Consider the following 15,593-nt stretch of genomic DNA (forward strand, 5'->3'; position numbering starts at 1 on the left):
AGAGAAAGCTGTTTGTCCAGCGGTAGCTTGACTACCGCTGACTGTGTATGAAACTCCATCCCGAGGTAAGTCAGTGATTGGGTCGGTGTCAACTGGGATTTTGGGAAGTTGATGATCCACCCGAACTGCTGGAGAGTCGCCAGAGCGACTGTAAGGCTGTGTTGACACGCCGCCCGAGAAGGTGCCCTGACTAGGAGATCGTCTAAGTAGGGAATCACCGAGTGGCCCTGAGAGTGTAGGACCGCCACAACGGATGCCATGACTTTGGTGAACACCCGTGGGGCTGTCGCCAGGCCGAAAGGCAATGTAGGAGTCCTTTCCCTTGGATTCCTTAATAATCTCATCCAATCGTTCGCCAAACAATCGGTCGCCAGAAAACGGCAAACCGGTTAAGAACCTCTTGGAGGCCGAGTCTGCCTTCCATTCGCGCAGCCACATGGCCCTGCGGACTGCCACAGAGTTAGCGGATGCCACCACTGTACGGCTAGCAGAGTCTAGGACTGCGTTCATGGCGTAGGAAGAAAAAGCTGACGCTTGAGAAGTCAGAGACGCAACCTGCGGAGCAGAATTACGTGTGACTGCATTAATCTCAGCCAGACAAGCTGAGATAGCTTGTAGTGCCCACACGGCTGCAAAGGCCGGGGCAAAAGACGCGCCTGTGGCTTCATAGATGGATTTCACCAGGAGCTCTATCTGCCTGTCAGTGGCATCCTTTAGCGATGAGCCATCTGCCACCGATACCACAGATCTAGCCGCCAATCTAGAGACTGGAGGATCCACCTTGGGACACTGAGCCCAACCCTTAACTACATCAGAGGGGAAGGGGTAACGTGTGTCATTAAGGCGCTTAGTAAAGCGCTTGTCCGGAACCGCTCTGGGCTTCTGGACAGCGTCTCTGAAGTTAGAGTGATCGAAAAACGCACTCCGTGTACGTTTGGGGAACCGAAACTGGTGTTTCTCCTGCTGAGAAGCCGACTCCTCTACAGGTGGAGGCGGGGGAGACAGATCTAACACCTGGTTGATGGACGAGATAAGATCATTAACTAAGGCGTCCCCTTCAGGTGTATCAAGATTGAGGGCAACGTCAGGTTCAGAGCCCTGAGCTGTGACGTCCGCCTCGTCCTCCAGAGAGTCCTCGAGCTGGGAACCCGAGCAGCGTGAAGAAGTCGGGGAAGATTCCCAGCGGGCCCACTTAGTCGGTCTGGGACTGTGGTCCGGGCAGGAGTCCTCCGCGTGGGACCTAGGGCCCAACCTGGGAGCGCGCTGCGGCGCGGACCGAGAGGGGCCTGGAGGCGACGAGCTAACGGGGACCGGGGCCTGTGTAAGGACCGGTCTGGACTGCAAAGCTTCTAGCAGCTTGGCAGACCATTTGTCCATAGACTGAGCCATGGATTGTGAAAGTGACTCAGAGAGTTTCTCAGCAAACGCAGCAAACTCTGTCCCTGCCGCCTGGACAGGGGGAGCAGGGGGGTCTACCTGAGCGGAGTGGCCCACTAGTGACCGAGGCTCCGGCTGAGCAAGCGAAACAGGGGTCGAGCATTGCTCACAGTGAGGGTAGGTGGAACCCGCAGGTAACATAGCCCCACAAGAGGTACAGGTCGCAAAAAACCCCTGTGCCTTAGCACCTTTGCTCCTTGTGGACGACATGCTGTTGTCTCCTAGGAGAGTGATCACTGAGGGTATATGGGAAGGGGTATACAGCCCGACCGAACAGAAATATGTATATAAATACGTATCTATTCCGGCACCCTGGGGGGGACCAGCACCGGGTGACCAGTGTGGCTTACCGACCGCTAAAAAGCGGAGTGTGTATCCTCCAGATTCCCTGCCTTAGGTCTCCCAGAGCTGCAGAGCTCTTCTCTGATAATCCTCCACCGGCAGAATGCCAAAAACATGGCTGCCGGAGCTCTCAGGGGAGGAGTGGAGCCGTGGGCGGTGCTAGAAAAGTGCGGGAATCTGGGGTCCCCACAGTGATCAGTGAGGGGGGAGGAAACATACAGGATGCTCCGGCCCTCACATCCGACGTCAGGCCGGCCGTCCCGCCCTTACCCCTGACAGGCAGGCCCGGGGGCGGGATTTTTGCTACTAGGCCGCGATGAAGCCGGGGACTAAATTTAAGACCGCGGCCGACAAGCAGGCGCGGTCGGCGCGGAAGTCCGCCGGTCTTCACAAATCAGCAGCTGCTGCAGCGTCCGGGAAGAAGGCGCTCCATGCACAGTCCCCATGGGGACACAGGGTACCTTATAGATGCAGGGCCCGGTCCCTGAGGATGAATAGACTCCTGTCCAGCAGATTCCCACAGGGGCTGCGGAGGGAGCCCGGTCCCAGTGAATGGATGACCGGTCAGGATCCCACTTCTCCCAGAGCCACTAAGGGATGGTGAAGGAAAACGGCATGAGGCTCCGGCCTTTGTACCCGCAATGGGTACCTCAACCTTAACAGCACCGCCGACATAGTGGGGTGAGAAGGGAACATGCCGGGGGCCCCGTGGGGGTCCTCTTTTCTTCCAACCGATATAACTAATCTGAGAATGCATGAGTGGATGTGTGCCTCCTTCCACACAAAGCATAAAACTGAGGAGCCCGTGATGCACGGGAGGGTGTATAGGCAGAGGGGAGGGGTTACACTTTTAAAGTGTAATACTTTGTGTGGCCTCCGGAGGCAGAAGCTATACACCCAATTGTCTGGGTCTCCCAATGGAGCGACAAAGAAATTAACACTAAATACATAAATGAGGACTCAGCAGCGCAGACAGTTGCTTTTGCCACTCACCAACTTGCGTATACGATCTAGGACCAAATCGACTATCTCCTTTCCGATGGTGTAATGTCCCCGAGCGTAGTTGTTGGCAGCATCTTCCTTTCCTGTGATGAGCTGTTCGGGGTGGAACAGTTGGCGGTATGTGCCGGTGCGCACCTCATCTGTACAGGAACGTATGTGATAAGTAACAACCCGTTATTCTGGGAGATACGCGACGTGATCTGAAGGCAGTGATCAGATCCGAGCTAATCTATATCCCGCCATAACTTCTGCTTTACTTATATATCTGGCTCTTTCTGACAATCAGACACTACTGATCTCTACATTCAAACAGAAATTGTTAGCGCAAATTCACGTATGTGAGGCTTTTCCCAAAATCTACAATTAAAGGGCTCAATTCAGCGGTAAAAATCTTCAGCAGAAATTCAGATGCTGAATGTCACCAGGACGTATCCTTGTCTGTTAATTTTACCTGTGAAAATGTCAGATGCTGGCGTCGCAGCCAAAAAGTACTACTTACCAACCACCGTGGGCTCCAGATCCACAAACACCGCCCTGGGGACATGTTTTCCGGCTCCTGTCTCACTGAAGAATGTGTTGAACGAGTCGTCTCCTCCACCGATGGTTTTATCGCTGGGCATCTGTCCATCGGGCTGAATCCCATGTTCCAGGCAGTAGAGCTCCCAGCATGCATTGCCAATCTGAACTCCGGCCTGGCCCACGTGGATAGAAATGCACTCACGCTGCGAGAAAAACAGATTCCTGTAGTCAATGTCGATGTTCTTTGAAATTTGGAAAACCAATATGTCTTTAAGGCTGCTGAACGCCGTGTGCACAGGGCCAGCAGCATGCAAATGTGGCCAGTGCCTAATGGTCTTGGGTTCGGGCAGCACCAAGAGGAAACTACCGGACCCACTCTGCCCAGGTCTGAATTTGCAATATTTGCTGTACATTGATGGCAGATGTCCACGCAATGGAGCAGAGACCAAAGAAAGGCAATTTAGCCTCTTAAAGTAGTTGTTCACCACTCAGACAACTCCTTCTCAATCACTGTTTCACATGTTATTTGTTTGTTTTTTTTTAGAAAATAACATATTTGGTATAAATTTTAGAACTAATAAAATCTAAGAATAACTACATACCAAAATGAAAAAGAAGGGAATTTTGTTTACTTACCGTAAATTCCTTTTCTTCTAGCTCCAATTGGGAGACCCAGACAATTGGGTGTATAGCTTCTGCCTCCGGAGGCCACACAAAGTATTACACTTAAAAGTGTAAAGCCCCTCCCCTTCTGCCTATACACCCCCCCATGCATCACGGGCTCCTCAGTTTTGGTGCAAAAGCAGGAAGGAGGAAACTTATAAATTGGTCTAAAGTAAAATCAATCCGAAGGAAGTTCGGAAAACTGAAAACCATTCAACATGTGTACACAAAGAACAACAGCCCGAAGGGAACAGGGGCGGGCGCTGGGTCTCCCAATTGGAGCTAGAAGAAAAGGAATTTACGGTAAGTAAACAAAATTCCCTTCTTCTTTGTCGCTCCATTGGGAGACCCAGACAATTGGGACGTCCAAAAGCAGTCCCTGGGTGGGTAAAATAATACCTCGTAATAGAGCCGTAAAACGGCCCCTTCCTACAGGTGGGCAACCGCCGCCTGAAGGACTCGCCTACCTAGGCTGGCATCCGCCGAAGCATAGGTATGCACCTGATAGTGTTTCGTGAAAGTGTGCAGGCTCGACCAGGTAGCCGCCTGACACACCTGTTGAGCCGTAGCCTGGTGCCGCAAAGCCCAGGACGCACCCACGGCTCTGGTAGAATGGGCCTTCAGCCCCGAGGGAACCGGAAGCCCAGAAGAACGGTAGGCTTCGAGAATTGGTTCCTTGATCCACCGAGCCAGGGTTGATTTGGAAGCCTGTGACCCTTTACGCTGGCCAGCGACAAGGACAAAGAGTGCATCCGAGCGGCGCAGGGACGCCGTACGAGAAATGTAGAGTCTGAGTGCTCTCACCAGATCTAACAAGTGCAAATCCTTTTCACATTGGTGAACTGGATGAGGACAAAAAGAAGGTAAGGAGATATCCTGATTGAGATGAAAGGGGGATAACACCTTAGGGAGAAATTCCGGAACCGGACGCAGAACCACCTTTGCATGACAGCGCTGCTAGCTCAGACACTCTCCGAAGTGATGTGACTGCTACTAGGAAGACCACTTTCTGCGAAAGGCGTGAAAGAGAAATATCCTTCATTGGCTCGAAAGGTGGTTTCTGAAGAGCCATCAGCACCCTGTTCAGATCCCAGGGTTCTAACGGCCGCTTGTAAGGAGGAACGATGTGACAAACCCCCTGCAGGAACGTGCGTACCTGTGGAAGTCTGGCTAGGCGCTTCTGAAAAAACACAGAGAGCGCTGAGACTTGTCCCTTAAGGGAGCCGAGCGACAAACCCTTTTCCAGTCCAGATTGAAGGAAGGACAGAAAAGTGGGCAAGGCAAATGGCCAGGGAGTAAAACCCTGATCAGAGCACCAGGATAAGAATATCCTCCACGTCCTGTGGTAGATCTTGGCGGACGTTGGTTTCCTAGCCTGTCTCATAGTGGCAATGACCTCTTGAGATAACCCTGAAGACGCTAGGATCCAGGACTCAATGGCCACACAGTCAGGTTGAGGGCCGCAGAATTCAGATGGAAAAACGGCCCTTGAGACAGCAAGTCTGGTCGGTCTGGTAGTGCCCACGGTTGCCCCACCGTGAGATGCCACAGATCCGGGTACCACGACCTCCTCGGCCAGTCTGGAGCGACGAGGATGGCGCAGCGGCAGTCGGACCTGATCTTGCGTAACACTCTGGGCAGCAGTGCCAGAGGAGGAAACACATAAGGCAGTTGAAACTGCGACCAATCCTGAACTAATGCATCTGCCGCCAGAGCTCTGTGATCTTGAGACCGTGCCATGAATGCCGGGACCTTGTTGTTGTGCCGAGACGCCATTAGGTCGACGTCCGGCATCCCCCAGCGGCAACAGATCTCTTGAAACACGTCCGGGTGAAGGGACCATTCCACTGCGTCCATGCCATGCGACTGAGAAAGTCTGCTTCCCAGTTTTCTACGCCCGGGATGTGAACTGCGGATATGGTGGAGGCTGTGGCTTCCACCCACAGCAGAATCCGCCGGACTTCCTGGAAGGCTTGCCGACTGCGTGTTCCGCCTTGGTGGTTGATGTATGCCACCGCGGTGGAGTTGTCCGACTGAATTCGGATCTGCTTGCCTTCCAGCCACGGCTGGAACGCCTTTAGGGCAAGATACACTGCCCTTATCTCCAGAGCATTGATCTGAAGGGAGGACTCTGGCTGAGTCCAGGTACCCTGAGCCCTGTGGTGGAGAAAGACCGCTCCCCACCTTGAAAGACTCGCGTCCGTCGTGACCACCGCCCAGGATGGGGGTAGGAAGGATTTCCCCTTCGACAATGAAGTGGGAAGAAGCCACCACCGAAGGGAGGTTTTGGCTGCCTGAGAAAGGGAGACGTTCCTGTCGAGGGACGTCGACTTCCTGTCCCATTTGCGGAGAATGTCCCATTGAAGGGGACGCAGGTGAAACTGCGCAAAAGGAACTGCCTCCATTGCTGCCACCATCTTCCCTAGGAAGTGCATGAGGCGCCTCAAGGGGTGTGACTGGCCTTGAAGGAGAGATTGCACCCCTGTCTGTAGTGAACGCTGTTTGTCCAGCGGAAGCTTCACTATCGCTGAGTATGAAACTCCATGCCGAGATATGTCAGTGATTGGGCCGGTGTCAGATTTGACTTTGGGAAATTGATGATCCACCCGAATCTCTGGAGAGTCTCCAGAGCGATGTTCAGGCTGTGTTGGCATGCCACTCGAGAGGGTGCCTTGACAAGCAGATCGTCTAAGTAAGGGATCACCGAGTGTCCCTGAGAGTGTAGGACTGCTACCACTGTTGCCATGACCTTGGTGAAGACCCGTGGGGCTGTCGCCAGGCCGAAAGGCAGTGCCACGAACTGAAGGTGTTCGTCCCCTATGGCGAAACGCAGGAAGCGCTGATGCTCTGGTGCAATCGGTACGTGGAGATAAGCATCTTTGATGTCGATTGATGCTAGGAAATCTCCTTGGGACATTGAGGCGATGACGGAGCGGAGCGATTCCATCTGGAACCGCCTGGTTTTTACGTGTTTGTTGAGCAGTTTTAAGTCCAGAACAGGACGGAAAGATCCGTCCTTTTTTGGCACCACAAACAAGTTGGAGTAAAAACCGTGACCCTGTTGCTGAAGAGGAACAGGGATCACCACTCCTTCTGCCTTCAGAGTGCCCACTGCCTGAAGAAGAGCATCGGCTCGCTCGGGGGGCGGAGATGTTCTGAAGAATCGAGTCAGGGGACGAGAGCTGAACTCTATCCTGTAACCGTGAGACAGAATGTCTCTCACCCAACGGACTTGTACCTGTGGCAGCCACCCAGGCGTCGCAAAAGCGGGAGAGCCTGCCACCGACCGAGGATGCGGTGTGAAGAGGCCGAAAGTCATGAGGAGGCCGCTTTGGGAGCGGTTCCTCCGGCGGTCTTTTTAGGGCGTGACTTAGACCGCCAAGAATCGGAGTTCGTCTGACCCTTCTGTGGCCTGTTGGACGAGGAGAATTGAGACCTGCCCGCGGGCCGAAAGGACCGAAACCTCGATTGTACCTTCCGTTGTTGAGGTCTGTTTGGTTTGGACTGGGGTAAGGATGAGTCCTTTCCCTTGGATTGTTTAATGATTTCATCCAATCGCTCACCAAACAGGCGGTCGCCAGAAAATGGCAAACCGGTTAAGAACTTTTTGGAAGCAGAGTCTGCCTTCCATTCACGTAGCCACATGGCCCTGCGGACTGCCACTGAATTGGCGGATGCTACCGCCGTACGGCTCGCAGAGTCCAGGACAGCATTAATGGCGTAGGACGCAAACGCCGACGCCTGAGAGGTTAAGGACACCACCTGCGGAGTAGAGGCACGTGTGACTGCATTAATCTGCGAGTGACAAGCTGAGATAGCTTGGAGTGCCCATACGGCTGCGAATGCCGGAGCAAAGGACGCGCCGATAGCTTCATAGATGGATTTCAACCAGAGCTCCATCTGTCTGTCAGTGGCATCTTTGAGTGAAGCCCCATCTTCCACTGCAAGTATGGATCTAGCCGCCAGTCTGGAGACTGGAGGATCCACCTTGGGACACTGAGCCCAACCCTTGACAACGTCAGGTGGGAAGGGATAACGTGTGTCCTTAAGGCGCTTTGAAAAGCGCTTATCTGGACAAGCATGGTGTTTCTGGACTGCCTCTCTGAAGTCGGAGTGATCCAGAAACGTACTCATTGTACGCTTGGGAAACCTAAAACGGAATTTCTCCTGCTGAGAAGCTGACTCCTCAATTGGAGGAGCTGGGGGAGAAAGATCCAACACCTGATTGATGGTCGCTATAAGGTCATTCACTATGGCGTCACCTTCAGGTGTATCTAGGTTGAGAGCGGCTTCAGGATCAGAATCCTGATCTGCCACCTCCGCTTCATCCTCTAGAGAGTCCCCCTGCTGAGACCCTGAGCAGTGTGATGAAGTCGAGGGAGGCTCCCAGCGAGCCCGCTTAGGCGGTCTGGGACTGCGGTCCGTGTCAGAGACCTCACCTTGGGACCTATGAGTCACCCCAGGAGCACTTTGCTGCTCCAACAGAGGGGGGCCTGGGGTCAATGATTCAACAGTGCCCGGGGCCTGTGTTACCGGTCTGGACTGCAAAGCTTCTAGTATCTTAGCAGACCATTTATCCATACTCTCAGAAAGTTTGTCAGCGAATACTGCAAACTCCGTCCCTGTCACCTGGATAGTGGTAGCAGGTGGATCCACCTGGGCCACCAGTTGCAGAGGCTCCGGCTGAGTAAGTGCCACAGGGGCCGAGCATTGCACACAATGAGGGTCAGTGGAACCTGCCGGTAGCATAGCCGCACATGAGGTACAGGTTGCAAAGTAAGCCTGTGCTTTGGCACCCTTGCTTTTTGCGGACGACATGCTGTTGTCTCCTCTGAGTACAATCCAGGAGGGTATATAGCCAAAAACCAACAGTGCGACCGTACAGAGTAAATGTATAGCATATAAGCATATATATATATATATATACACTTCGGCACTCAGTGGGGCCAGCACCTAGAAACAGGTGCTGCTTACCGACCGCCCAAAGCGGTTGTGTGACCACCAGATTCCCTGCCTGGGCCTCCCAGAGCCGTGTTGTCTCTCCTCTCCAGCTTCAGAAGTGCTGACAGGAATGGCTGCCGGCGTTCTGTGAGGAGGAGGGGGCCGTGGGCGTGCCCTAGAAAGTGCGGGAATCTGGTGCCCCACTGTGCTCAGTGAGGGGGGAGGAGGATACAAAGTATGCTCCAGCCCTCAGCGCTGACGTCCAGTGCAGCGTCCCGCCCTTCCCCTGACTGGCAGGCCTGGGGGCGGGAATATGCGGTACTAGACCGCAGAAGCCGGGGACTAAAGTTATAAGCGCGGCCGGCAAACAAGCGCGGTCAGCGCGGTAGTCCCGGCGCACTAACACACCCAGCAGTGCTGCAGCGTGTATGACACAAGCGCTCCATGCGCCGTCCCCAAGGGGACACAGAGTACCTCACAGTAGCAGGGCCTTGTCCCTGACGATACCCGGCTCCTGTCCAGCAGATTCCCCAGGGGCTGCGGAGGGAGCACGGTCCCAGTGCCTGGAGACCGATTAGGATCCCACTTCACCCAGAGCCCTTAAGGGATGGGGAAGGAAAACAGCATGTGGCTCCTGCCTATGTACCCGCAATGGGTACCTCAACCTTAACAAACACCGCCGACCAGAGTGGGGTGAGAAGGGAGCATGCTGGGGGCCCTGTTATGGGCCCCCTTTTCTTCCATCCGATATAGTCAGCAGCTGCTGCTGACTAAATTGTGGAGCTATGCGTGCATGTGTGCCTCCTTCGCACAAAGCATAAAAACTGAGGAGCCCGTGATGCACGGGGGGGTGTATAGGCAGAAGGGGAGGGGCTTTACACTTTTAAGTGTAATACTTTGTGTGGCCTCCAGAGGCAGAAGCTATACACCCGATTGTCTGGGTCTCCCAATGGAGCGACAAAGAAAAAACATATATCTATCTATATCTATATATATAAATTGAATAAAACAAGATCTGAAAGTCATATGGATCCCGAAAGGTAGTGATAAAGTCTACAGCTCACGCCCAAAAAAAAGTGCTCATACACCTTTATCAAATGAAAATTACACCGGCCATAGACCTCTATGGTGACACCTGCATAGACCTCTGTGATGACACCTGCCATAGACCTCTATGGTGACACCTGCCATAGACCTCTGTGATGACACCTGCCATAGCCCTCTGTGGTGACACCTGCCATAGACCTCTGTGGTGACACCTGCCATAGACCTCTGTGATGACACCTGCCATAGACCTCTGTGGTGACACCTGCATAGACCTCTGTGATGACACCTGCCATAGACCTCTGTGATGACACCTGCCATAGACCTCTGTGGTGACACCTGCCATAGACCTCTATGGTGACACCTGCCATAGACCTCTGTGGTGACACCTGTCATAGACCTCTGTGGTGACACCTGCCATAGACCTCTGTGGTGACACCTGCCATAGACCTCTATGGTGACACCTGTCATAGACCTCTATGGTGACACCTGTCATAGACCTGTGGTGACACCTGCCATAAACCTCTGTTATGACACCTGCCATAGACCTCTATGGTGACACCTGCCATAGACCTCTGTGATGACACCTGCCATAGACCTCTGTGGTGACACCTGCCATAGACCTCTGTGGTGACACCCGCCATAGACCTCTGTGGTGACACCTGTCATAGACCTCTATGGTGACACCTTCCATAGACCTGTGATGACACCTGCCATAGACCTCTATGGTGACACCTGCCATAGACCTCTGTGATGACACTGGCCATAGACCTCTATGGTGACACCTGCCATAGACCTCTGTGGTGACACCTGCCATAGACCTCTGTGATGACACCTGCCATAGACCCCTATGGTGATACTGGCCATAGACCTCTATGGTGACACCTGCCATAGACCTCTATGGTGACACCTGCCATAGACCTGTGGTGACACCTGCCATAGACCTCTGTGGTGACACCAGCCATAGACCTGTGGTGACACCTGCCATAGACCTCTGTGGTGACACCTGCCATAGACCTCTGTGGTGACACCTGCCATAGACCTCTGTGGTGACACCGGCCATAGACCTCTGTGGTGACACCTGCCATAGACCTCTGTGGTGACACCTGTAATAGACCTCTGTGGTGACACCTGCCATAGACCTCTGTGGTGACAACTGCCATAGACCTCTGTGGTGACACCTGCCATAGACCTCTGTGGTGACACCTGTCATAGACCTCTGTGGTGACACCTGTAATAGACCTCTGTGGTGACACCTGCCATAGACCTCTGTGGTGACACCTGCCATAGACCTCTATGGTGACACCTGTCATAGACCTCTATGGTGACACCTGTCATAGACCTCTATGGTGACACCTGCCATAAACCTCTGTTATGACACCTGCCATAGACCTCTATGGTGACACCTGCCATAGACCTCTGTGATGACACCTGCCATAGACCTCTGTGGTGACACCTGCATAGACCTCTGTGATGACACCTGCCATAGACCTCTGTGATGACACCTGCCATAGACCTCTGTGGTGACACCTGCCATAGACCTCTATGGTGACACCTGCCATAGACCTCTGTGCTGACAACTGCCATAGACCTCTGTGGTGACAACTGCCATAGACCTCTGTGGTGACACCTGCCATAGACCTCTGTGGTGACACCTGCCATACACCTCTATGGTGACACCTGTCATAGACCTCTATGGTGACACCTGCCATAGACCTCTGTGGTGACACCTGCCATAGACCTCTGTGGTGACACCTGCCATAGACCTCTGTGGTGACACCGGCCATAGACCTCTGTGGTGACACCTGCCATAGACCTCTGTGGTGACACCTGCCATAGACCTCTGTGATGACACCTGCCATAGACCTCTATGGTGACACCTGCCATAGACCTCTATGGTGACACCTATCATAGACCTCTGTCATGACACCTATCATAGACCTCTATTGTGACACCTGCCATAGACCTCTATGATGACACCTGCCATAGACGTCTATGGTGACACCTGCCATAGACCTCTATGGTGACACCTGCCATAGACCTCTGTGGTGACACCGGCCATAGACCTCTGTGGTGACACCTGTCATAGACCTCTGTGGTGACACCTGTAATAGACCTCTGTGGTGACACCTGCAATAGACCTCTGTGGTGACAACTGCCATAGACCTCTGTGGTGACACCTGCCATAGACCTCTGTGGTGACACCTGTCATAGACCTCTGTGGTGACACCTGTAATAGACCTCTGTGGTGACACCTGCCATAGACCTCTGTGGTGACACCTGCCATAGACCTCTATGGTGACACCTGTCATAGACCTCTATGGTGACACCTGTCATAGACCTCTATGGTGACACCTGCCATAAACCTCTGTTATGACACCTGCCATAGACCTCTATGGTGACACCTGCCATAGACCTCTGTGATGACACCTGCCATAGACCTCTGTGGTGACACCTGCATAGACCTCTGTGATGACACCTGCCATAGACCTCTATGATGACACCTGCCATAGACCTCTGTGGTGACACCTGCCATAGACCTCTATGGTGACACCTGCCATAGACCTCTGTGCTGACAACTGCCATAGACCTCTGTGGTGACACCTATCATAGACCTCTGTGATAACACCTATCATAGACCTCTATTGTGACACCTGCCATAGACCTCTATGATGACACCTGCCATAGACGTCTATGGTGACACCTGCCATAGACCTCTATGGTGACACCTGCCATAGACCTCTGTGATGACACCTGCCATAGACCTCTATGGTGACACCTGCCATAGACCTCTATGGTGACACCTGCCATAGACCTCTGTGATGACTGTGGTGACACCTGCCATAGACCTCTGTGGTGACACCTGCCATAGAAATCTGTGATGACACCTGCCATAGACCTGTATGGTGACACCTGCCATAGACCTCTGTGGTGTCACCAGCCATAGACCTGTGGTGACACCTGCCATAGACCTCTGTGGTGACACCTGCCATAGACCTCTGTGGTGACACCTGCCATAGACCTCTGTGGTGACACCTGTAATAGACCTCTGTGGTGACACCTGCCATAGACCTCTGTGGTGACACCTGCCATAGACCTCTGTGGTGACACCTGCAATAGACCTCTGTGGTGACACCTGCCATAGACCTCTGTGGTGACACCTGCCATAGACCTCTATGGTGACACCTGTCATAGACCTCTATGGTGACACCTGTCATAGACCTCTATGGTGACACCTGCCATAAACCTCTGTTATGACCAGGGCTGTGGAGTCGGTAAGCCAAACCTTCGACTCCGACTCCTCAAATTCTCTTGCACCGACTCCGACTCCGGCTCCGACTCCGACTCCGGCTCCGACTCCGACTCCTACATATATTGCTTATAGTTAGGTGAAAAATTTATTGTAGTACATGAATATGTGTATGTGATCACCAGACATTTAATAATTTTTATGATACAATAATCAAGATATTTGGATAGAACATAAAATATATTTATTGGAATACAACTTTAGAACACAAAAAACTGTAATAAATTGTAAATATGTAATACACTATGTAATATACAGTAGATTACATATATATCTTGTGTGTGTGTATATACACTGTATATATATATATATATTATATATATTACATATTTACAATTTATTAGTTTTTTTGTGTTCTAAAGTTGTATTCCAATAAATATTTTATGTTCTATCCAAATATCTTGATTATTGTATCATAAAAACAATTAAATGTCTGATGTTCACATTGTACTACAATAAATTTTTCACTTAAATATAAGCATTATACTAAATGTTGTTATTTAGTAAAATATTCAGCACATTCTGCATTGCACTCCTGTCCCCAATTTATTATATATTTTAGGAGTCGGAGTCGGTGCATTTTATACCGACTCCGACTCCACCAAAATGAGCTCCGACTCCGACTCCACAGCCCTGGTTATGACACCTGCCATAGACCTCTATGGTGACACCTGCCATAGACCTCTGTGATGACACCTGCCATAGACCTCTGTGGTGACACCTGCATAGACCTCTGTGATGACACCTGCCATAGACCTCTGTGATGACACCTGCCATAGACCTCTGTGATGACACCTGCCATAGACCTCTGTGGTGACACCTGCCATAGACCTCTATGGTGACACCTGCCATAGACCTCTGTGCTGACAACTGCCATAGACCTCTGTGGTGACAACTGCCATAGACCTCTGTGGTGACACCTGCCATAGACCTCTGTGGTGACACCTGCCATACACCTGTCATAGACCTCTATGGTGACACCTGTCATAGACCTGTGGTGACACCTGCCATAGACCTCTGTGGTGACACCTGCCATAGACCTCTGTGGTGACACCGGCCATAGACCTCTGTGGTGACACCTGCCATAGACCTCTGTGGTGACACCTGCCATAGACCTCTATGGTGACACCTGTCATAGACCTCTATGGTGACACCTGTCATAGACCTGTGGTGACACCTGCCATAGACCTCTGTGGTGACACCTGCCATAGACCTCTGTGGTGACACCTGCCATAGACCTCTGTGGTGACATCTGCCATAGACCTCTGTGGTGACACCTGTCATAGACCTCTGTGGTGACACCTGTCATAGACCTCTGTGGTGACACCTGCCATAGACCTCTGTGGTGACACCTGCCATACACCTCTATGGTGACACCTGTCATAGACCCCTATGGTGACACCTGTCATAGACCTGTGGTGACACCTGCCATAAACCTGTTATGACACCTGCCATAGACCTCTATGGTGACACCTGCCATAGACCTCTATGGTGACACCTGCCATAGACCTCTGTGATGACACCTGCCATAGACCTCTGTGGTGACACCTGCCATAGACCTCTGTGGTGACACCTGTCATAGACCTCTATGGTGACACCTTCCATAGACCTGTGATGACACCTGCCATAGACCTCTATGGTGACACCTGCCATAGACCTCTGTGATGACACTGGCCATAGACCTCTATGGTGACACCTGCCATAGACCTCTGTGGTGACACCTGCCATAGACCTCTGTGATGACACCTGCCATAGACCCCTATGGTGATACTGGCCATAGACCTCTATGGTGACACCTGCCATAGACCTCTATGGTGACACCTGCCATAGACCTCTATGGTGACACCTGCCATAGACCTCTGTGATGACACCTGCCATAGACCTCTGTGGTGACACCTGCCATAGACCTCTGTGGTGACACCTGCCATAGACCTCTGTGGTGACACCTGCCATAGACCTCTGTGGTGACACCTGCCATAGACCTCTGTGATGACACCTGCCATAGACCTCTATGGTGACACCTGCCATAGACCTCTATGGTGACACCTATCATAGACCTCTGTGATGACACCTATCATAGACCTCTATTGTGACACCTGCCATAGACCTCTATGATGACACCTGCCATAGACTTCTGTGGTGATACCTGCCATAGACCTCTGTGATGACACCTGCCATAGACCCCTATGGTGATACTGGCCATAGACCTCTATGGTGACACCTGCCATAGACCTCTATGGTGACACCTGCCATAGACCTCTATGGTGACACCTGCCATAGACCTCTGTGATGACACCTGCCATAGACCTCTGTGGTGACACCTGCCATAGACCTC

The 15,593-nt window shown here is 52.3% G+C and overlaps 1 protein-coding gene across 1 annotated transcript in view; it reads right to left on the minus strand.

Annotated features, from left to right (window-relative positions):
- The window catches only part of LOC142266786 (tubulin alpha-3 chain), a 72,738-nt gene that overhangs the window by 56,072 nt on the left and 1,073 nt on the right, over positions 1-15,593 (minus strand). Inside the window, exons 2-3 of the mRNA XM_075332318.1 lie at positions 3,281-3,503; positions 2,773-2,921 (exon numbers count right to left, since the gene is read on the minus strand). Of these exons, the coding sequence (XP_075188433.1) occupies positions 2,773-2,921; positions 3,281-3,503 (372 nt within the window). The remainder of the gene's footprint in view (positions 1-2,772; positions 2,922-3,280; positions 3,504-15,593) is intronic.

The sequence above is a fragment of the Anomaloglossus baeobatrachus genome, unplaced genomic scaffold (genome assembly GCF_048569485.1).
Source record: "Anomaloglossus baeobatrachus isolate aAnoBae1 unplaced genomic scaffold, aAnoBae1.hap1 Scaffold_2909, whole genome shotgun sequence".
Taxonomy (NCBI): Eukaryota; Metazoa; Chordata; class Amphibia; order Anura; family Aromobatidae; genus Anomaloglossus; species Anomaloglossus baeobatrachus.